The sequence below is a fragment of the Emys orbicularis genome, chromosome 1 (assembly GCF_028017835.1).
Source record: "Emys orbicularis isolate rEmyOrb1 chromosome 1, rEmyOrb1.hap1, whole genome shotgun sequence".
NCBI lineage: Eukaryota > Metazoa > Chordata > Testudines > Emydidae > Emys > Emys orbicularis.
In genome coordinates this window covers 354797002-354821652 of record NC_088683.1, presented here as the reverse complement: position 1 = coordinate 354821652, position 24651 = coordinate 354797002, and the positions used below count along the sequence as shown (strand labels likewise).

The following is a 24651-nucleotide window of genomic DNA, read 5'->3' as shown; positions in this document are numbered from 1 at the left end:
GTGTACAATCCTTCATTGGCTCCCGAGGACAGCGTTATATCGGGGTAGAGGTGTACAATCCTTCAATAGCTGCCTTTAAATTTTTGTGAAGGGATTTTCCCCAGCTGCTACAGTTACAGTATTGTTATGCCAATAACCAGACCAGTTTGTTGTTTATTTGGGTTATGATGGTGACTACAGGCCCCAGTTATTCCATTGCCAGAGACAGCTGCTGGCCTGAAGGCTAAATAAACAAAACGAAGGGTGGGGAAAGGGGTAGAACATACAAGTAGTGTCAGTAAAATGTTGGTTTGCAAATGCCATACTAGTTCCTCAATTTTGTTGTGGTCTTGGTTTTTTAATATAATTCTTGAAGGAGTTCTGTTTATTAAATATTTATATTTAATATAGAACAAGAATGAGAGAAGGGAAGATAGGAAGGGATTAGCTAAAAGGAAAAACAAAGGAAGGTCGGGGAATGGGGAAGGAAAAATAGAGAGGGGATATGGAGGATATCACAATTTAGTGCAGGTGCACCTGTATTCTCCCCTCTGCGGTCCCTCCAGGGCAAACACTCCTGGCTTCTCCTCTACCTCTGTTGAATGACGGAGTTGTCTTAAAATGGCTGAATGGCAAATGGAAGTAAGAGAAGAAAAGAGGAAGATTCGAAGTGTGCTGCAAAACAAAAAAGGGTTTGCATACGGAAACTTTTCAAAAATTAATACCCAAGATGTATAATTTGAAATATTACTTTGCTGCTGCCTAGCTTCATGCTATGGTTTATTGGCCAAGGATTCCATGTCCATCTCACTGATTTGTTGATGTACCAGGAGAATACTGTGGTAAATGGAAGGTAGTATGGACCACTGTGTGTGGCACTGGATTGAAACTCAGGTCTTAATCCGACTTTGCCACTAGACTGCTGCATAATTGGGGACAAGTCACTTCACTTCTGTCTCCATTTTCCCATGTGTAAAATAAGGAAAATATTTACCTCCTGCGTAAAGTGCTTTGAGGTCTATGGGTGAAAAGTGCCAGATACTATCATTTCTGCTAATGTGTTGTCATTTGAGCTGTTGACCTTATAACCTATACTGTTAGAGGAGTCCATCTGGGGCTGCTTATAGAGTCAGAGAAGATTAGGGTTGGAAGAGAGCTCAGGAGATTACCAACCCCCTGCTGCATGTGGGAAAGGATGTGGGCAGCCATAAATTATTTCCTATTCATTTCTTTTCCTAAATTGCTCCCTTTCACACTGGGGTGGTGTCTTTGGGTACAATCCTTCCTGAGCCATATTCTCAGCTGGTATAAATTAGTGATGTTGTGCTGATATACACCAGCTAAGGATTTAGCACCCCTTCTTTTTTGTCTCATTTTGCCACTTAATTTAATTCAGACTGCTCTTCCTTTTGGAGGGCAGGAAACATTAATCAATGTCCCATCTCTGCCTTCTGAGATTGTTACCTAACCCCACGGCCACCTCTCTTCTCATGCACGCTCATGGTTGCTCCCCTCTGTATCATCTGCCCAGCTTTTTGTAGTATACCTCACTGGGAATAAATGCATTTGCTTGTTCCCTATTGACCCAAATTTAGAATGCCAGCAGAGGGGTTTCAGTTCCAGTAACTTTTTATCCTATGTGCGCTCTCTTTTTGAGGATGCCAGGTGCTTGTTCTCTGACTAAGTGAAGCTTCCCCAAAACAGCAGCAGGTTTCTCAGTAAAACAAGATTTATTAAAAGTAGAGAGCGAGAGAGACACCGTTTAATAAAAGAGGCGCTTTGCATAGGCTATTCTAAGTAAGGTGTTCTCAGCTGAAGTTGCAAAAGTCAACTTGTCCCAAAGAGCAGTCTGTGGTCAGGGCCAGCTCCAGCATTTCTGCCGCCCCAAGCAAAAAAAAAAAAAAAAAAAAAGCCGCGATCGGCGGCGGCAATTGAGGGGGGGTGGTGGAAAAGAAGCCGCGATTGGCGGCGGCAGTTCAGCGGCAGGTCCTTCGCTCCTAGAGGGAGTGAGGGACCTGCCGCCCCCGAATTGCCGCAGGTGCCGCCCCTCTCCCTTGGCCGCCCCAAGCACCTGCTTGTTAAGCTGGTGCCTGGAGCCGGCCCTGTCTGTGGTGCTGACACCAGTGTCAAGAGTTCCATCCTCATGCTGTCCCAATATTTATACAACTCTGCCTGTGGATTCACTGCTGTATGCGGAGAGGTTAACTTACTCCCAGTGCCGTGTGTTAACTGCAAGACCATCTTATTCCTCATGAGAATCCACCTCACCTAAAAGTGTGTAGAGATGAATTCACTTTTTTTTTTTTCCAACTTAGCCCCTGTGGCAACTCCTAAAATCCTTTTGTTCAGCCACTTCTGCAGCTTGTCCCGTACATTTCTAGAATTTCCCGCCCTCTATAAACCTCACAGTTGGCTTAGTTACACTACAGCTTTCCATGCCATGGTGTGGCCAAGCTCTTTGTAAAATAAATTCTCTTCTGGTGGAGACTGATATTGGGGATAATCATATCAGCTAATGGGCAAGTTGTATTGTCTCCTAGAGCCCCCACTAATACCTTTATAATTGCTGACCAGTTTCACTAGGTCCTCTCAGATAAACAGACATATCATGATTGAGTTGTTCTACTCATAGAACACTACCTCATCCCTGTTTAGACAAGGCCTCAATGCTGAACATATGCCATGGTTAACTTAGAATGCTCCCTTGGGCTTTGCTGAATGGTAGACATAGTGAAGTCTATTCAGATTTCTGCTTTCAGTAATGCTGCACGTTATCATTAGTCGCAAACGCTGTCTGTGAAGGAGTTGCTAATTTAGACACTGTCCAAGGCCACTGTCATTTGTGCAGGCCTGGATTAAAGTGCACAGAGAAGGGAAAACATGGTGATGTACTCCCTAATCAAAACTCAACTGCAGGATGCTGACTACCCTTCGAGCTGTGAACTGCACTTTTCCTCGTCTTCACCATAGTGACTAGGATAAAGAGTGCTGCCTAGTGCTTGCTTTCTAATTCAATTCCTGATGTGTCTCTGAAATCTGGATTTTCCTATCTCCAGGAAAAGAGCTAAACCTCTCCAACAGTTGGGCCTGGATATAACCACGCTTCTATTTTGGGAGGCATTTTGTACTGTGGCTTTGTTTTTGTTTTTCTTTTGTTTGGAAACTTAAAGGGGAAAAACTATTCTCTATACTGAGGAATAGACAAAATGATGGTTTGAAAAAGTCAGTAAAGATACTATAGGTGATAAACCAACAAACGTTTAGTTTTCTTTTGCATTAGGATGGTATACAAACACAATAATACCTGCCTTTGACACACTAACGTTGAATTTTATCTCCACTTTCCTGCAGATTGTGTATGGAGGACTGGTTTCTATTATTGTACTTCGGTCTGTATATATTGTATTGTGGTAAGTGACTGTTTATTTAGCTCAGCATTACAAGTAGATATGTTCTAACTAGGTGTTTGCATCTAAGGGTACGTCTTCACTACCCGCCGGATTGGCGGGTAGTAATCAATCTATCGGGGATCGATTTATTGCGTCTCGTCTAGACGTGATAAATCGATCCCCGAACGCGCTCCCCGTCGACTCTGGAATGCCACCAGAGCGAGAGGCGGAAGCGGAGTCGACGGGGGAGCTGCGGCCTTCGATCCCGCGCCATGAGGACCCGAGGTAAATCGATCTAAGATACGTCGACTTCAGCTACGCTATTCATAGCTGAAGTTGCGTATCTTAGATCGATCCCCCCCCTGTGTAGACCAGCCCTTAGAGGTGTGCATTTTAAAAACAACTTAACATGAGAAACTGGCATTGCTGACCACTTCTCTAAATGAGTGAGAGATGCAAGGTCATATGCTCTCTGTCTTGTGGTAATGGAGGAGTGATTCATGTCTTTCAGTAAAGATATCTGATTGAAGTTAAGCTATGTCTACACTGGCAACTGAACAACGAAACTTTTGTCATTCAGAGGTGTTAAAAACACACACACGCACCCCAAAAGTTTTGCCGACGAAAAGCGCCTCTCCTGCCGACAAAGCTACTGCCACTCATTGGGGGTGGAAGTTTTTTGTCAGCAGGAGAGCGCTCTCCCGCCGACAAACAGAGGCTACACTGCACGCACTGCTGTAGTGGCACAGCCGTGTCGCTAAAAGATGCATAGTGTAGACAAACGCTTAGTGTGTACCTTCAGGCAAGCCTGGACCACACACAGTCATGAGCAATGTCTGGAGCGGTAGTTCGTAGATTCCTTCAGGCACAGGGACTCTATCTTCCTTTCTGCTTTGTAAAGTACTGCAAATGCTGCCAGTGCGCAAACAATAATTGTAGTAGCTGGCTGAAGTTGGGGTCAGTCACGGGGTTAAGCACTTCAATTAATGTTTTCCCTGCAGCCCAGTACTTAAAATTAGCATGTAAAGTACTTGGATGCTAAAAGGTAAAAGTTTTGTTGAAGTTACTGTTTTGAATGGGTAAAGTATGATATATGTGAAGTTGGGAATTTAATTTTTTCCCCCAAAAATTAAAAGGAATGGTATCAAAAGTGCTGGAAGAACTGAGAACCAGAGAAAAGTGTCTCTTGGCAAAACTGAAGAAACAGAGAGCAGCCAGTGTGAATAAATATATTAAATTAAGTTTCTAGGTTCACTTTGTGCGCTCTCCTCTCTTTTATGTGTCTCCTGCTTGAGTGAACATTTCTTTCAGGGGTTCAGATACTGCTTAGCTCTGAGCAATATATATCCATCTTGAGTTTTTCTAACATAAAAAAGTGTGTGTGTGTTTTCAGCTTAGGTTTACTGTCTTTCCAGCCCTGTAAATCCCAACAACTCTGCCTATCTTTCCAATATCTTATCTTGTATATTCTGCTGTCACCCCAGTTAAAATGTGTAAAACCAAACCTTTCCTTCTCTTACCCCACCTTCCTCTCTTACCCAATACTTGATGGCATTCAGTCACTCTCTCCTTCTCTCATATCCAGACCCTCACCATATCCTGTAGTTACTTCTTGCACATTCCCAAAATTCATCCCTTCTTGAACTCTGCTGTCTTGAGGCACAGTCTAGTGCCTAACTGCAAAAATATCCTTCCTTTACCTACTTCCCCCCCCCCCATATCTTCTCTTCCTCAAATCCATCCAAACCGAGCCCCTAAGATCTTTGTCTTCTATGATTCAAATTGGGCCCCCCTTCCTTACTTCCAGAACTCTTCAGAACTATGCTTCTACCTGTCTCCTCACCATTCACCTCTCATTCCCCGCACCTCTCCTAGTCTGATTGCTCAGGGGGTCTCTTTCACCCAGTCCCACATTGTCCCTTCATTTATGCTGCCCTGTGCTTGTGGACCAGACTCTCAGTTAATAATGCATGTAAACCCCCTTCTCTTTCCTCCTCCATGAAACACATAACCTCACCTATTTAATGAGCCATTCCAGCTGTAATTAACAGTATATAATGTGTGCCTTTCTTTGCTCGTTCATATGTTCAGCTAACTTGTGCCCTTAGAAAGTAAGCTCTTTGGGTAAGGACGTTTTGGTGCTTTGGCCCAGCTTGCCTATTATATTTATGGGACTAAATAAATGCTAGTTAGAAATCAATCTGCTGATGACGTGAATGGGTTTTGTGTTTACCCCCTCAGTAACGCAGGCGGTGTATGTCTGATGTGTTTGTCTTGAGGAAAAAATATCTACAAGCTCATAAACCACACGCCCAATGCCAATCACTAAACTCCATAACTCCAAAATGTATATTAACAGGGAACACTACTGTCAACGAATTTTATTTACATTTAAAATGCCCTATCCATTTGTCTTGATACAGGATATGTTCTTATCGGTGTTATTGCTGTTTCTACAGATGATAAATCACAGTGACAAAAATAATGCAAAAGACAATAAGCAACTCAGGAATGCATCTTAAACCAAAATCTGAACTGTGTATTTGTGGTGATAAAAATAACATGAACTGTGTTTCATGGTAGCTTCTTGGGGTTGGAATTGGATGTTTGAGGACTTGTCCTAGTGCTGTCAAAGGAACAAACTTCACCTAAGAAGTTAATGATTCTGTGGCCTACATGAACGCAAACAGGAAGATTGGGTTAATGAACGATGTGCTGCCTTGCATCTGTGGTTCTTCAGCACATTAGTCTTGTATCCTAAATAGGATTTTTTTCCTAATGGCTCTTGTTGGTAAAACACAATCTGAAATGACTTTTTCTAAAACTGTCTGCCGGGCTAGTGGTCGGCTTTGGTATGCCGCTTTATCAAAAGGCTGAAATAATTTTTGCTTTGAATGTTAAAGGGACACAAGCTACTTAAAAAAACCAACAACCCACAACATTTCTGTCTGAAACACTCTTACCTATCACTGTTAGTAGTAGTACCAAAGAATAACTGAAAGAGATTAGAGAGGGGGGGAAATTCTTTCCGTTTAGTCCGTGCATTGGAATAGCCAGTTTAATTGTTTCCTCTTTTGTTTATGTTGGGGTTTTTTCACACCTAGCTGTCAGGGTAAGAAACGTCTAGGGGGAAAATATGAGTGATCACCCCAAAATAGCAAGGGACTTGGGATATGTTTTACCTGACAGTACTGTACCTTTAATTCACTTTTGAAAATGTGATTAGATTTCAAGTTGGTGTCCTGTTAAAGGAATTTTAAACTTTTTTCCACCAGGCATTTAACTTGTAAATAGTGTAATTTATATATGTTACTTTAAATGCAGTTTGTATCCTAAAAACTAAATTTCACTTTGCTTCTCTCCCCCTAGGGTATACCCATGGCTTAGGGGTCTGGGCTATACGTCCTTAAGTGTATTTTTAATGGGATTTTTTTTTTGGAATGTAGACAACATTTTCTGTGATAAATTGAGGTAAGCATTTGCAACTTGTCTGCATATCTTTTAATCTCTGAGTTCCATGGCTTTGTTTGTTTTCTGCAGAATAATTCTGAGTCCATCTCCTGATATGTGAAGTATAAGCCCCACAGAATATTTACAAGTGTTTTATCCAGTCTGCTCTTGATTAACTCTCGCCACACAGTAGACCTCTAATGGCTCCTCAAATTCTAAGCATTGTTAGCGTGAAAAATGATGTAGAAATTCTGGAATTGGAATTTAACTGGTAATTTCGTTGGCAGCCCTCGAGGCAGAATATTAAATATCTTGCTTATCTACAGCTACTTTGAAACTAGTTCTTGAAAAAGTTTGAGACAAATATAGAGTTTAAGCACCTCTTTTGTGGACTGAGAGTTTTGATGCTAAACTTGATGCTTAATCAGTAATCGTTTCTTTACTTAAATATACACACACGTTTGAGAGCACATTCACCAAAGCGTAGTGATAACAGAACACTCCTATGTCCATGCTCCTAGCTGTGGAGAACTTCCATAGCTCAAAAATCAAACAGCTTTATATCCAGTAAGAAGACACCTCGGGTTGCCCCTGCTGTGGAACCATAGGATACTTGTACACTACAATACCTGTGGCTGGCCTGTGTGAGCTTGGACTGCGAGGCTCTAAAATGGGAGTATAGATGTTCAGGCTCGGGCTGGAGTCCAAGCTCTGGTACCCTGCAAAGGGGGAGGGTCCCAAAGCCCAGGCTCCAGCCCGAGCCCAAACTTCTACACCTCAATTTTACAGGCCCGCAGTCCAAGCCAGCTGACACAGGCCAGCTGCAGGTATTTAATTGCAGTATAGAAATACCCATAGTGACCTCTAATGCCAACAACATTTGGTCCTTTTCTTGCCATTGATACTGAAAAGGCTTCCATGGCTGAACTGCTGCTGACTGATCTGGAGTCAGAACTGTGAGCTCAATATCACTCAGCCACCTGGCTGAGACATTTTCTTTCTTCCTTTTTTTTGGACTCGTTCTAGACTTTAAAAAAAACTTACTGTGGTCACTAAAGGGAGTTTTAGGGCTTGTTATCTTTCCAGGTTTTGCCTTTTTTTTCTTCTTCCTCTTTTATTTCTCAGCAAAATGTCAAAAATAGCAGCCCCATAAGATCAGGAAACACCCAATATAGGTGTATGTCTGTCAACTAATGAACAGTGACCACTCTTGGAGGAGTTTCAGGGTGAATCACAGCTAATTAGTCTGACAGAGTTGCATCGTTTGGGGCATTTGTGTCCTGGCGTGGTATTTGAAGAGACTCTCCTGGCCTCCCCACAACACCTCAATTCAATCCAATGCAAAGTCAGCCAGGAAGGCCTCAAAGACAAAAGCTCATAGAAAGCCACTGTCCAATTTCACAGCTGGATGTCAAGTCTGTGCATCATAGAGCACAGGTCTGACAAGATAGATCTGGACGATGTATCACTCTTGAAGTATTAATTCCCTTGATGCATCCTAGCAGTAGTGCTAACCACCAATTTGGAGGATGTTTACTCATCTCTATAAGGACAGGTTGAGGCCTGCATCAAGAAGATCCCAGTTGACTCCCGTGATCTCACCTCCTCTGTCCACGCGCTCTCTTAGCCTGTACTGACTTCAACTTTGACAGCATTGCACCAGTAGTTATATTGGGCGAGAACCCAGCAAGGCATATTGTATAACCTGACATCCTCCTTCCACCACAGTTGTGGCTGTTAATGATGTGTGCACAACATTGGGCCAGCTGAAACTTGGTCCTAGCAGAGTTCTCTTGGAGCTTTCAGACCTGTGAATGTGCCAGCTATGTCAGTTGAGGCTCATGCTCAAAACTTGATGCTATTGATACATCTGGCGCAGGGATGTGCCTCTGTCAGCACAAATGACAGGGTGTTCGTTGAAGCTGCAGGTACTGGCACAAGGGCTGACTACTTTTTCAGCCATGCTGACACAACGGTGAGGTCAAAACCACTCCATCAATTGAGGGAGTCTGCCCTTTGCCTGCAGTTTTCATTGTAGTAGATTGCATCAATAGCTAAAGCACCTTTTTCCATCTCCAGTTGGCAAAAGGAAAAAATGTCAGTGTACTTCCTACCGTACAATGTGTGTTGCTGCCTGTTTCAGTATTTTTTAATTCAACTGTACCTGTTTCATAGCTTTAATCAGAAGTCCCTGGAGCTTTGGAATCTCCAGGGGTGACTTACTACAGCTGGTACCCTTGGAGAAGATATGTTTTCTTGCTTGTAATTTTTATTCTTTGGAAATCTAAGGCCTTATCTATGCTACGGGGGGTAAGTCGACCTAAGTTACACTACTCCATCTAAGTGCATAACGTAGCTGGAGTCAACCTAGCTTAGATCAACTTACTGCAGTGTCTACACTGCGCTGGGTCGACGGGGGACACTCTCCCGTTGACTTACCTTACGCTTCTCGTTCTGGTGGAGTACCATAGTCGATGGGAGAACGATCTGCGATTGATTTAGTGGGTCTTCACTAGACCCGCTAAATCGACCCCGGTGCATAGATCACCACAGTGTCGATCCCCAGTAAGTGTAGACATGCCCTAAGTTATGAGTCACACTAACCCACCCACCTCCTCTTAAATTTCAGGATTTTGTAACCTTTTTGTACTTCACTTCTGTAACATGTTTCAACTTCCACAGAGAATGGAACTGATGAAAATACTGAAGGTTGCTACGGTTCCACAGCTAGGTTAGCACAGAGCACCCCTCTGGATGGAGCCACCAAGTTTTGAATCGTGGCTATGGGAGCCCCTGCCACTCAAGGCTATGAGCATGGATCCAGGAGTGTTGATGTGTTGCATATACATTGTGGATGTTTACCTTTCTGTTCTCAATGCAGAATGACATTAACCTGGCTATTTATGAGCATATTTGTGTCTGCACAAGCATATCCAGCTCAACCCAGCTCTAGGACTAACACGAACTAGTTAACAGGGGCTACAGGAAATAAATAAAATCAGCTACCGTATCCAATTTTTATGATTGAATGTGAAAATAGATTTTTTTAAAGGAAGGAAAAGATATTTAAACTGTCTCTCTCCACCTCGAATTAAAGCCAACTTAATCATACTTGTCTCTAGAACTCTGTGATGAGGAAAAGGAGCTGAGAGAACTTGACTCCCTTCTCTCTGCTTTGTCCTTTTCCCCAGCAGCTCTCTTCCCTTAAAAGTACCAAATGTCAGCCAACTGGGCAGAGCATTTCAAGCTCTGCACTGAATTCTGCTTCCTACCAGCAAAGCTCTTCAATGTATGTCTACACTGCAATAAAACCCTTGTGGCTGGCCCATGGCAGCTGGCTTGGGCTCCCAGGGCTCAGCTGCAGGGCTATAAAATTGCAGTGTAGACATTTGGGCTTGGGCTGGAGCCTAGGTTCTGGGGCCCCACATACCCAGAGTCGCTTTGAATTATATATCAGGCAGTTGCTGTCCTTGGTGCTTTGGTTCACAGCTGTCCACCCAGTCTGTCCTTGCCTCACACTGGGAAGGAAAGAAAGGCAAGACAAACTTCACATGAAGTTGGTAAGTGGGGATGAAGTGGCTACCAGATACAGAGAAGTGGGTATGCAGTGTTGTTGTAGCCATGTCAGTCCCAAGATTAGGTGGGTGAGGTAGTATATTTATTGGACCAACTTCTGTTGGTGGGAGAGAAGCTTTTGAGCTTATACAGAGTTCTTCAGAAGGATTCCAATTTCTCTCTCAAACCTTCTATTTTTTCACACTGGCCAGGAAACTGGTGGGAAAGAAGTAAGATGCATTCGTATTTTCTGGTGTCTTAAATAGTATGATACCTGAAGTTATGGGTCTAAACCATTTAAGTACTCCTTTCAAGTAGAAGACTCTCAGTAGTTTTCCAAACCTATGAGAAGACTGGTTCAGCAAACATCTTCCCAAACTAGAAATGGAAAAAAACAGGTAGTCGTTAACTTAGTAAAGACTGAACGCATGAAGTACATGACTGAGATACAGAAAGAGTGATGCGATCTGACAAGTGAACACTGCTTCTTGGGACGGCGTAGTCTGGAAAAAAATGCATTGTGATATGTTTCTTTGAACAGGGGATTACGAGAGAAGATGCCTCCTGTCGTGGGAGCCGTGACACAGTTTCATGCTTGGTGGCACATTTTTACGGGCCTTGGCTCTTACCTTCATATCCTACTAAGGTAGGAAACAGCCTTTTTCCCCATACTTGTTAAGCAAAGTATGTGGGGTTTCTATAAATGGTTTTAGATTTGAGTTGCTAGTTGGGAGTGCATCATTTTAGAGTACCAGACACACGAGTAAAATAATATCTATTCCATAATTATGCTTTGTTCTGTGGGTATTGGGGAATTTATCTTGGTAGCAGGCATTGCCTAAATTAGATGTTCATGAAACTGTTTTAGGATTAGTTTTTGACAGGTTTTTTCCCAGTTGCACCTTGCCCTTTAAATGTCATATTAGCTGAAAGGATCGGGAAAATAACCATTTTTATTAAACTAATGGGATGGAAGTTTCTGTAACTGGTAGCGAAATCTGTCTAAGAAGACTATATACTATATATTAGAGTATAGAATTGTTTATGCTGCAGGGTGGGTTGTAATTCACAATGGCAATCCTGTGGTTTTTATCTGTCCAGCAGTGAAAATGCCAGTGCACTTGAGGTTGTATTCCTTCATTTTTCAAACATAAGATGTTAACTTAAATGTTTGTATTTCTTCGGGTTACAATCCGGCAAACACTTACACCCGTGTTTAACTTTCTATGAGCACTACCACTGCTGAAAACTGGTGCAGATATCTCATGGAGCAGGGAGACGATGGTGCTATCTTCATGTAGAATACTACATTGATGTCCAGGCACCTCTGATTTCAGTGGGGCTACTCATGGGAGTAAAGTTAAGCATACGCATAAGTATTTGCAAGAATGGAGCTGAATTCATGGTCACAGGAGGTGCTTTTCAAATTTTCCAATCGCTTTTGGCCCTTTATTTACTGCTGTCTATTTTAGATCAGAATTAGAATGGGGTTTAGGCTGGCAGTTTAAAATATTTTTGTTGCTTGTTTGCAACTTGCCATCAAAATGGCTTTGTCTCTCCTCTGACACATAAATATGGCTCTACCAAATTCACAGTCTGCTATGGTCAATTTCACGGCTATAGGATTTGAAAATTGGTAAATTTCACATTTTTAGATCTTTACATCTGAAATGTCATGGTATTGTAACCGTGGGGGATTGTGGGGGGTCCGCAAACCTGTTGTAGGAGGGTCATGGGATTGCCACCCTCAGTTTTGTGCTGCCTTCTGAGCTGGACACTGAAAGCAGCAACCGCAGAGCTTCCTGCAGCCGCAGGACATTCCTGGAGGTGGAGGTGGGTCTGGTCTCTCCTCCCCCGTCCCCCAAAGCAGCTGTGCAGGGGATGGACAAGTCCTGTCCCTCCCCAGCCCAGCCGGAGCTAGGAGCCCCCTTTGCTGGGGCGCTCCTAGGAACAAGGGGACATGGGATTTCACAGGGAAGGGCTTATTTCACGGTCTGTGAGGCATTTTTCACAGCCATGAAATTGGTAGGGCCCTAATCATAAAATAAATATCTTTAAGAGGTATTCCAGCTAATGTATGAATTTTAATCGCTTCTCAAACACTCTTTTCCACAGTGAGAACAGGGTTGTTGTTGTTTTTTTGCCAGTTATAAAGCTGGTTATTTTCCTTTTGGTTCTTTCACTAGGGACAGTCCCAACAGCCTCCTTGTGATAGCGTTCTCTTGCTGTCCTCTTGAACGCAGCTGCTCAGTGTAGAAGGCAGGTGCTCTGCACGGCTTGAGTACACCAAGATATAGACAGTTCCTCACAGAAAGCAAATTAATGCAGACAGTTTAAATACTTTAGGCTAGATTTGCAGTGCCGTAAATGGGGGGGAGGGGGGGAATTGGTTTTGCATGCATTACCCCTGAGAGTGTTTTTCCAGATGAGCTAAGTAATCTCCCTATAGTATAATTTTCCTAGTGTTTCTCCAGTCTAGTTTTACGTTTCTGAAGTGGCAGGGCTGTTATCAGATTATTCCATAGTCTGTGCTCTCAGTGTAAGAGCTTTTTCTAATATTGAGCCAATTTTGGTTAATTTCATCTTCTTCTCCTTCTACAGTAGTTTATATACTTTTGTGACATGATAAATAATCCCCCTCACCCTTTGCTGTTTACAAGCTTCAAATATTTGTAGACTTCTATCACGATTGTTATAAAGCAGTGGAATCCAGCGGATTAAGCCCCAGGGTAGGAGCTAGGAACTCCTGAGTTCTTTCAGTGAGTTGCTCAGGCATTTCTGTGCCTCAGGTTTCCTAAGAGATTTGCCAGACGTCACACAGTGAGTGGCAGAGTCTTCAATAGCCCCCATTTCCCCTGACCCAGAACCCTGCTCCAGGAACTAGACCGTGCAACCTTCCATTTGCTGATGTTATAGTTTCAGTGCTGTATAAATGCTAAGGGCGCATGTGACTGTCATACATACCCAGCCTGGTTTCTGAAGGTGCAAGCTGTGCCTCCCTCCCTGAAGTAAAGGTCTGTAAAACCAAACGAAAACCACTGTTGACACAGACACAGTGGGAGGAGGAGGTGGATGAGCACAAGTGTAAAAGCTGTGAGCAACCTATACTTGCTCTTTGATCAGTGCATGCAACTTTGCTCAGCACCCTGGCTACTCGGGGAGTTTGCTCTCCCACCCCTCCAGGCTAAGGAGGGACAAGTCCCTGATTGCTGTTTCCCCTGAGGCGGAGGGAATGCTCTTCTAGGGTCCTCTCTCCCTTTCCTTAAGGGTGGGGATGGGGAGACACAGCTCACTTGCTGCTGTGTGACAGCCAGTAAAACAGGGCTCTGTGACTAGGCCTCCGTTTGTGCCAGGTAAACCCAGGCAGAAAAAGCTGAGGCTGAGCTGTGATCACAGAAGTGCTCCTGGTACAGTCAGGAAATCATGGGGATCACTCCTGTCATCAGTGTTGTATTTGCTCTGGACAAAGCCTGAAGTGTAGCCGTGTACCTCGACTGTATGGCACTTTGGTTGTTAAATGCTCATTGGATTTCTCCCCCTAGCTTATACACAAGGACACTTTTCCTGAAGTACAGGCCAAAGGTGAAGGTAAGCTGTCAAACATTTTGTACTTATTGATGCAGTGTAGAAGTGGGCCATTCAGTTGGCTTACATTTAAGCATGCTTCTGGGCTCATTGGCCAGGCCTTCCTGTTTCTTGCTTTATTTTTACATTGTGTTCTGTGTATTAATTCCAAGAAACTGAGAACAGGTGAACTGTATTTCTGTTCTGAGAAGCTACATTGCAAGCAAATCTTGTTTCCCCCTTTTCTTTTCAGTTTGTTTTTGGAATATGGCCTATTCTCCTTGTGGAACCCCCCAAGAAGCAGTGACTGTGAGAGATCCAACCAACCAAGTGTGACCACTGGCTGAATAAAGAAATTCCACAGCTGTTGACACTGATGTGGCAAAATTATGCATCAGCTCAAGGGCTGTGTAGCAGGAAATAGACTTCTCTGTATTACTGGTATTGCCAGGCACAACACAGAGTGAAGAGTTGGCGCATTATGGGAATAATGTTTAGAACCGTTTTATTGTTAAGGTGTTAAAACAAAATTAAGACACAATATTTTTTGTGTATATGTTGTATAGCTGAAGATACTGGGCTAATATTTTGTGCTGGTCACAGAAACCTTACCATTTTTTGAAATGGGTTGCATATGTTTTCATTCAGTTGTCCGTCTGGTCTGTGGCTAAACTAATATTAGTAACTGAATTATGAAAATGGTAGGCCAAGTGATGGCCAATCTAAGCATCCAGGGGGCCTGTCGTGAATTGAATCCTTCTGAACTAATTCAAGCTTGCACCTTTATACAGTTTAGTGAGGTATGTAATGATTTAGGGCTCTCTTTTAACATGCTTATATGTTGCTATTTGCAGTAAGTCAAGGGAGTGGGACGCGTAGAGAAATTGTATTAAATTAGGTCAGGCTTCCATTTTCTTTTGAGGATGCAGGACCCATCGGGAGTGTTTTCCAGCAGTACCTGGGGATAGGGCGCACCAATGAAATGGCTCAAAGGCCCTTTAAAAAGGGGTTTAGACTCACTTAGACATTCTTGCTATGAATGTGAGGAAACTTGACAACTGTCCCAAGTCCTTCTAACTTGTGTGAGAATCCAGGAGGCCATTTCTGGTCATTCTCAATATCCCTAGCAAGTACTGAACACCCTTTACTAACCCTGCTTTCATTTTGCAAATCATTCATGCTCACAGATTCACAGCCACTTAATTTAAATGCTTATTTATATCCGTGTTGGTCTAGCTTTAAATTCTCTTCCTCCCCCCCATATTTTACAATCTTACAAATATTTACCGGATTTTCAGAGGTGCTAAGTATCCTTCACTCCCACTGACTTCAGCTGGAGTGAAGGGTGCTCAGTACTTACGAAAATCAGGCCTTTTTTGGGTCTCCTCAGCATAATCGGCAGCATTCTGAGGCCATGTCTACACTAGAGACCTTACAGGGGTACAGCTGTACCGATGCAGCTGCACCACTCTAAGGTCTCCTGTGCAGCCACTCTATGGCAACGGGAGAGAGCGCTCTGGTCAACATAATTAAACCACCCCCAACGAGCGGCAGTAGCTGTGGTCATAGGCGCTGACTTCATGGGTGCTCCAGGGCTGGAGCACCCATGGAAAAAACTGGCAGCCAGCTCTCCCCACCCCGCTGCCAGCAACCCCGCTGATCAACTTCTCCCCCTCCTTCCCAGTGCCTCCTGCCCGCCAGCTGTTCTGTGGCATGCAGGAGGCTCTGGGAGAGAGGGGGAGGAGCAGGAGTGGAGCCAAGGCACCTATGAAGCTGCTTCAAAGATCTGCAAAGTCTTGGCCATGTAACTTTTTTGTTTTACTTCTTCAAAGATAAGACTATATCCTGTAATGCACAATCAATACTATCCAAATTATCTTTTCCTTTGAATGTGTTTCTCTCGGTCTGCAATTTACCTACACACTTTAGAGGCCTTCTATAGTACCACGATCAGTATGTAAATCTTTAAATGGTGGTTTGACTAGCAGTTGACAGCTAGCTTGCAGTCTGTGTAAACATTATCTGATAGATCTGCAACTTAGAGCTGAAGTCACTAGTCAGGAACCCATCTCTATTCAGGAAGGGTGTTTAGTCCCATTGAAGTCAATGGGAATTAAGCATGGGCTTTCCTGAATTGGGCGCCTTAATTATCTGGGGAAAAAAGTTTCTGAGAAGAGCTTTGCAGTCGGTTTCAAAAATACAACTAAAGAGGGTGCCTGTTCTCCCCCACCAAATGCCCCAAAGCAAGCCTGTGCCCTACCCTTGAGGAGCTGGACTTTTGGATCATTTTAGTCACCTCTGCCACAAATGGGAGTCAAGCACATGCTTTGCTGAATTAGGGCCAGAAGCACCATCCCATTGCAGCAGTTCTGCTTTATATCTGCAGTGTGCAGAACGTATCAACAGTCACTGATGGCCTCCTGGTTACTTAATATTTTTTTTTAAACTTTTTTTTTTTTTCCAGTGGCCTTATTTTTCTTGTTGCAGAGTCTCGGGGGGTTATGTATTTTCAGGATTTATCTGTGTATGTGCAGTCACTGCCATGTGCGAAATGCCAATTTCCCGATGAAGAGATTGTCTCTGTGCTTGTGTAAGATGTTTCAAGAAACTTGCTCAACAGCCTACGTGCTGGTGAGAAACAAGATAGCACATTCCTTTTCAGATCATGTAAAATTCATTTGTCGGGATGTCAAATAAGTGTTAACATGCCTTGTCAGTTTGCTTCTGTTTGATTTTTTTGCTCAAAAAAGTAAAAACAGTTTTGGGGTTTCTATTTTTAGCTTAACGTTTTGCAAGGTGGCTTATTCTTTCACTTTAAGTAGCCAAAACACACACTTTTCCGCAAGAGCCTCTCTTCAAGACATTGCCACTACATAAAGAATGTAATTGAGATGTGTAAGCCTCTAACTACAAATAGTCATCTAAAGTGATGGATGTGTTGGGAAGCACTACCTTACAAATTGTAAGTCCTATTGAAAATGTCAGGACAGAATAAACTTTATATTCTTATTTCAAACATGACACCTAGACGGCCTTGTTCAGTTGCTTGAAAAATAGATGTACCAAACTACCGTGTAAAGAACATGCGTGTATCTGTTACATTGCTCCTTGTTTATATTCCTTGTATGACCAAGCAGATCAAAGAGGTATTTATTTTCTGAAACCTGGTGTACACCTAAAACTTAGCTACGTCGCACAGGGGTGTGAAAAACTCTCACCCTGAGAGATGTAGTTAAGCCAACCTAAGCCCCAGTATAGACACCGCTAGATTGACCTAGCTACTGCCTCTCAAAGGGGTGGTGGATTTACTGCAGTGATGGAAAAACCTCTTCTGTCGCTGTAGCATCTACACTATGGCACTACAGCGGCACAGCTGCAGTGCTGTACTTGTGTCGCTGTAGCACCTGAAGTGTAGACCCATCCATAGAGCAGCAGATCTCAAACTTTTAGAGTGGGCTACAGCTGACAAGACAGTGCCACATGGACCATCTTCCCTTCCCATTTGTGAGCTCACTACATCTATGTGACTGTTAGGTCCATGGAAAAGTAACATTCGCAAAGTAGCAAGTGTATTTTGTGCAATTTAAAGGTTGGAAACTTTAACTCTGTGGCCTGTGTCATGCAAGAGGTCAGACTAGATGATCATACTGGTCACTTCTGGCTTTAAAAAGATCTATGAAAAGCCAGGAGGACCTTTACCATGTGACCAATCAATTCCCCAGTGGACCATCGGCAAGCGTTTCTCAGATCACAGTCTGAGATCCTCTGCCTTAGCGACAACATTAGGACATTTAACCTTCTTTGACAGTAAAAATCAACACCACGCTTTCACCCAGACATCAGGAGTCAGGATTTTTCGGATGCAGCTCAACAATGAAAAGTGTTTTTGCAACAAGTATAGGATGTGGAAGATTCAGACCTACCAGCAAGGAGGAATCTCACCTACATCTTACTTGAAAGCAGAAATTCAAGTTGGTTAACAGTATTAGTTATCTCCAGAACTCTTCCTTGTGGGAGAGAGAATGTTGTTGTTTCTTCCAGTTCTAACACCAGGAGATGCATGGCCAGCAAGTGTTTAGAACAAACTGATCATTTTAAAAGCACCGTCGAATTAGAATTTGGAATATGCAATAGAATTATCACTTGCACATCTACCTCTATCATGTATATTGCACACTATCAGTGCCCTTAATTTAAGGATGCAGCGATAAAGACAAGTAGACTAACTCAGACCTCGCAACACTAGCAGGATTGCAAAGTATTGAACTACTCTATGGCTGAATATATTAGCTCTAGGTAAGTGGACTTGTTAGATACCTGTCAGAGGCTTTCTGGTTATACACTTGATCCTATTCATCTGCACTCAAATTTGACTGACTTTTTTAGTGGGTGTTATGAACAGAAAGACCCCAGGTTCAAGGCCTTAATTCTAGATATCTGAATTTAAACCTGCTTGCCAACATATCTGTGCATTTACGTTATCTTTAGGTGGCTTAACATATACTAATGTATTCACTCCTTGGCAGGAGTTAAGTTAAAGGAAAAGTTCAAAGCTACTTGATTTTTTTTTCTTTTTATTTGAATTTGATTGCTTGCAACATCTAGTTCCTAACAGCTGGTTACATTTATCAGACATAAAATTAGAAGTGGGGAGGCTAATGCTACCAGCCAAGAGTCTCAAAAATACGAGCCTAAACCTAGGCTTCTAACTCCATTTTTAGGCACCTTAACAAGTGGTTTGACTTTCAAACACGCTAGGCACCCCAGCGGTTTCCATTACCCTCAGTGTTTTTGACGTCTACCTACCTTGTTTACTGTGGATTCAGCAATTGGGCAGCAATCACTATCATTTATTAAATGCATTTTATCCGTTAGTAATTTAAAATCAATTTATATCATATATTTGGCATCTGATGGCAGAAGATGAATGGTCAGGAGGAACACTTCATACTGGAAGATTTTTTTTCTGAAATTATAGTGATTGCTCAGGAAGTGACTAAGTCCGGGCACTCTTTTCCTCAACAGCTCGGTGGTTCTGAGAGTCCAACCTTCTTTATTTTGCAAACATTAAGGCCTGATCTTACAATTGACAATATGCAGATGAAGCAATCCCTTGATTTTAGTGGGGCTGCACCTGCGTTGTGTAAATTGCAGGACTGGGGTTTAAATGTACAGTTTGGTTAACGCTCCAAAACCAGTATAGCTGTAGAAGAAAAATTCTAACTGGAGAAACATTTACTGATGGAAGGCAGGAGAACATAGTAAATCTTAACTGGAGTCAATGAGAGTATAAATAGAGAATCCCGTAGCATCAGATTTAGTCACTTTTCCTGATAACTGCACTTTAGACACCTGTGTGTAATAGGCTTGAATGTTTTGAAGCCTATATGCTTAACTTTTAATATTGATTCTGAATTATTTGCTATAGAGGTACTGTAGACGGAATATTTTATGCAATATATTGGATAGTACAGTGTACCTTTACGTGGATGGAATATAGAATGGATTATTCTATACATGAACAAAAATGTTTCTTGCATGTCAGGGACGTTCTCTACTTTCTTTGCTTTTGAAAATCCTATAATGTAATGACACCGTTAAGTTTTAAAACGTTTTTTGTCATTGAGCATGCAAAATTACATACAATTAGCTGATGCTGCTAAGTGCCTGATTTTTCTCTGTCCCCATGTTCTCCGAGCATGAAATTCTATTGTTTTGGTTTTTAATAGTGTGGGCAAGATCCCAAAGGGTGGTGGTTTTTGTTACATGATTATTTAGCTATTACAAAAAAAAAAAAATCCTATTATGCAGAATTCAAATGGTGTTTTTTAGTGGACCTCCAGAAATATGCAATACTGCATTATCCAGCCTTTTGCTGCCTTATTACTCAACTGGCACAATAAGCGTAATTTCCATCCATCTCTTATTATTGTACTATGAATCAGTTGAGATTTTGAAAGCCAACCAGGGGACTTAACCACACGGCCCCCATTTATTTCAATGAGAGTTGTGTGGCTAAATCACTCCTGACCCTGCCGTTTGACAGCGCCTGGGTGGACTGCTGCTCCCATGGAGAGTCTCATTGGCTTCTCAGGAGTTCCAGGCAGGCACAAGCGTTGGCAGGCTATCAGTTATAGAAATGGGGCCTAAATTCCCTGGCTGGCTCTGACAATCTCTGTTTTCACTTGCTGGAGCTATTTAACTACTTTCAATTACAAATCTGTAATTACAGTTTTGCAGTGGAGTGGTTCAGTTTGTACAGGCCTCTAAATCGTCACCCGCACATTTTGTGCGCACAGAATCCCACAACTGTTGAGCATAAATCAGGTAGTTACCTATCTTGAGAATGCATTGATGAGATTTTGCAAGTGAAAGTTAAATGACCCTTTTGATTATCTGGCATGTCATGAATCTGGCCCTAGTTAAACAAAGCACTTAAGCATAATTTTAAGAACGGTCTTAAGTCCATCCCTCTTTTACAGAACTTTGAAGCACACGAAGTCCCACTGAATGCGACTTAAGGATGTGCTTAAATGCTCTGCTGAATTGAGGCCTCAGTCACTGTCTTGCAACAGAATTTTACTCCAGTGTTTGACCATGCACAGTATTGCTCCTGGGGCGGAGGGAAGGGAGATTCTAGGAGCATGAGCAACAGTTACTTTGTAGAGTGATTTGGTTACTGCTTGTCTCATGTTCTGTCAAATTGATGTTGACTCTGTTGAACCCAGTTTAATGCACTGATAATGCATCGTTTACTGTTTAGAAGATAACCTGTCTATGGACATGGAATAGCCAATGTGTTGTGACCAAACTTTCTAACATCAACACTATTTGTTTTAGCGTAATCTTTGTTTTCCAATTCAAGATATTGTTGCAGATGAATTCACTGTGACAAAAAAATATATAAATAGGGGTTGACTATATGCAATAGCAGTTGTACTAAGAAATGTTTAATAAATATTTTGATATACTGCACTCAATCTTCATATGGAAACAACTGGCAACTAACCCTAGGCTTATGTGTGTCAACCCTTTTTGTTTTGCAAAACACATCAGCTTTGAGATATTTAAGTAATAATGTATTTAATCTATTATCCATGCTGCATTCAAGTACTAATTGTCTTTATAGTTCAAATTATTAAAGAATTTTGTTTTAAATAAGACTTTTTGTAATGTTTCCTGTTTTTTATATTGCATCTGAAAGGATGATTTTATCAATGCTGTTTAATATTTAAGGATACATGCCTCTGTTTTCAAAGCACAGAATGGGAATCTCAGCTTGGATATGCAATTCAGCAGGGATAAAAGGTTTGGCATTCCATTGATTTGAGTTCAGTGTAATTTTTTTTAAAACAAATTGCGTTAAAATTACTGTGTTAGAAGATCTTTTTAGTGGCCAGAAACAAAAGTCTCATTGAAAATCAATGGGACTTGTGCTCCTAAATCTATTAACTGTTTTTGAAACTCTCCCTATTAACAACTTATGTCCAATGTAGCAATATTAGGATACATCAGTTTGCAGCTGTCCATATGAGCAGCAATATTAACCTTCTTCCACTCAACCAGTGCCCTGCCAGGAAAGGAATGGGAAAAGCCAGTACCTTAGTTCTGAGCCATGCAACAAAGTCTTAGCCAAAAGGGAGTCTCCACCGTGCTTCAAGGCTAAAAACCTCAAACCTCTTTTGAAAATGCCGAGCTGGTTCCTCCGGGCCCTAGGTATGCAATTCTGAAGACTTAGTAAAAATGCCTCTGCTGATCTCAACCATTGCAGGGGTAGTCAATTATTTCTTGATGAAGGTGTAGTCGAGGTCCAGACTCCAGAGAAAATAATGCAAAAATAATAATTATAATAATTAGTAAATAAAAAGATTTTGGGGTCTGGTTCAAAAGCGTCTGGCGGTCCAGATTTGGCCTGCAGTCCACCTGTTGACTTCCCCTGCATTAGAGATACCTAGAACTGGGGGTGGGGATAGAAGGTAATAGCACAGTGAGACTTCTGCTGATATTGGGGATAACCCTGGGAAGTTGTATTGTTTACATTAGCGTTTCCCAAACTTTTTTGGCCATGGAACACTTTTTTTTTATTTGAGCATAAAATTGCGTTATTTATGCTCAAATATATTTTTTTATAAAACAAAGCAAAAATACAAATTTAAAATAACTTGAACTAACAATTTCTAACTGGAAAGCGCGTATAAAGTAGTACAAAAATCAAGTGCAAGAGTCAAAATTAAAAACTGTTCTACTTAAAAAAACCCTGTCTTTATATATACACAAACACCAAACAAATTAGATTTTTACTAGGAAAATCTATTTTTATAAACAGAAATACAAATTTGGATTTAATGGGATTGGTGTTTCTGCGTTTTTCTATCACAAATTTGCTTAATATTAGGAATAATGCGGGAAAGTTGAATCCTCATGTCAGGCGCAGCATCAAGTCTATTCCTATATTTGGTTTTTGTTGCAGTATAATACGAAAATCCCGTCTCACACAAATAAGTTGTAGCAAAAGGAAGGAGCACTCAAACTGCACATTTAGCCACATTAGGGTACTCTTCTATTAGGCTGCTCCAAAAATTATTCAGCGGAAGATCCTTAAACTTTTGTTTCAAATCAGAGTCAGAAATTGTCTATTAGGCTTTCATAATCGTGCACAGTAAAGCCGACTGGTTTGGCTGTAATTACAAATGGATTTCGAACCCAAGCATTATCATCAGTAGTTGTAGGAAAATATTCTAATAAAGAGGCCTGCAAGTCACATAAGTGCTGTAAAATGGTGCTGGAAACTTCTTCATGGAGTGTAGAATTTATTTCAGTCAGAAATTCATGTACTGTAGGGAAGCAGTCGAAGTTATTCTGTTCTACAGAAGATGCCCAGAATTCCAGTTTCTTTAACGATGAAATTTTATCCATTGTAGTAAAAATGGTCACATTCTTTCCTTGCAGCGACAGATTAATTTAATTTAATTTTGCAAAAATATCTGCAAGATACGCAAGTCTCATTAGCCATGAGGAATTTGTCAGTCAGTCATTAAATTTTCGTCCTGAATTATCTGAAATGAAGAATAACAGTAGTTCACTACGAAGCTCAAAAAGCCTCACAAGCACTTTTCCTCTGGCTAGCCACCTCACTTCCGTATGTAAAAGAAGCGCTTTGTGCTGACTACCCATTTCCTCACACAAAATTTTAAATAACCTGGATTGAAGTGGTCGAGATTTGACAAAATTGATAATTTGTACTGCTTCATCGAGCACAATTTTCAGATATGCTGGTATTTTTTTAACTGCGAGTGCTTGTCTGTGTAGAACACAATGGCTCATAGTGCTTTCTGGTGCCATACTTATGATTCGCGTTACAGCTCCCTTCATCTTCCCGATCATTGCCCGAGCACTGTCAGTACATACATCAATACATTTTCCCCAACTAATTTCATGCTTTCTGATAAAATTGTTGATGCAGTTGAATATTTCTTCTCCAATTGTGTTGCTTTGCAGAGATTCACATAAGAGCAGGTCCTCTTCAATAATATTATTAAATCTATATCGGACAAATACTAGTAGCACAGCAAGTCCTGAAACGTCAGTAGACTCATCTAGCTGCAATGAATACTCATGGCAAATTTTCAGTCGGCAAACTAGCTCTTTTTCTTTGTCATTGGCAAGATCTTTAATACGGCGTGCAACAGTATTATTTGACAACTGTACAGCATCAATTTTTTTTACCAGACTGCTCGCTCAACATGCACGTTACAATATATTTCGCACAAGCGTTTCTCCAATAGTGTGAGCTTCTCCAGCAAGCGCTATATGGTAACTTACTCGATAAGATGCCTCTGTTGCACTTTTGTCTGTTTTAGCAATTTTAATAATCGAAAGTTTACAATTTCCAAGTGAGTCACGCTTCCTCTTGAAAAAACTTATATCTTTGTCTTTGTATTCAACATGCTTGGTTTCCAAATGCCTACGAAGTTTAGCAGGAGCCAATGAACTGTTTGCCAGTATTTTGTTGCACACGACGCACTGCGCATCAGGAACATCTTTATTTCCAACACACATAAAACCGAAAGACAACTTTCATCATACTTTCATTTTGGTCTTTTAACACCTGCTTCTTCTTGTTTTTTGATATACTTTGGTGGAAATTCTTTCACCTTGGATAACTCACTAGTACTAACAGATTTTTTTGGCAACAAAAGACTGCGATTGTTCATCCTCACTTTGAAGTGTCGCAATATTTTGCTCATTTATTTCGGCCACAGTTGGAGTACCAGAAGAACTTGCTTTTCGTTTCAAAGTTCCTTCTTTTAGCCATAAATCCATGGTGATTAGATTTAGTAACAATATTTAGAAATACTGATTTTTGTCAAATTTTGTTTGTCACAAATATTTATATTGTTTCGAGCGAAGCTAGTTTACTTGTGCTTATCGCACACATGGTAAAGACCCACAGGTTTGAACGTGTTGAGTGAATATGTTATATTCAACATGGCGTAAAGAGAATGGTGTGTGCATACCACTGCAGTTCGCGCAGCGTCGAGCGGAAGGGGTACGACGTCACTAACTGAAACGTGCCCGAAAGGGGTAGATGTAAACATGCTTGCGTGCCACGTTTTCTCTGCGCCATGATATTCAATACGAGATCTATCAATAACCGGAAAAAGAGTTTTTTGTTAAATTATAGTCATGTAAAAAGAGTTGTAAACTATGCTTC

At 41.6% G+C, this 24651-nt stretch overlaps 1 protein-coding gene across 2 annotated transcripts in view; it reads left to right on the top strand.

Annotated features, from left to right (window-relative positions):
- ACER3 (alkaline ceramidase 3) overlaps positions 1 to 15356 on the top strand; it is a 71111-nt gene extending 55755 nt beyond the window's left edge. For both annotated transcript variants that reach the window (XM_065423253.1, XM_065423254.1), the window contains exons 7-11: positions 3331 to 3389; positions 6738 to 6839; positions 10915 to 11019; positions 13916 to 13961; positions 14191 to 15356. In XM_065423253.1, coding sequence (XP_065279325.1) covers positions 3331 to 3389; positions 6738 to 6839; positions 10915 to 11019; positions 13916 to 13961; positions 14191 to 14244 — 366 coding nt within the window. In that variant the 3' untranslated portion in view covers positions 14245 to 15356. The remainder of the gene's footprint in view (positions 1 to 3330; positions 3390 to 6737; positions 6840 to 10914; positions 11020 to 13915; positions 13962 to 14190) is intronic.
- The last annotated feature ends 9295 nt before the right edge of the window (positions 15357 to 24651 follow it).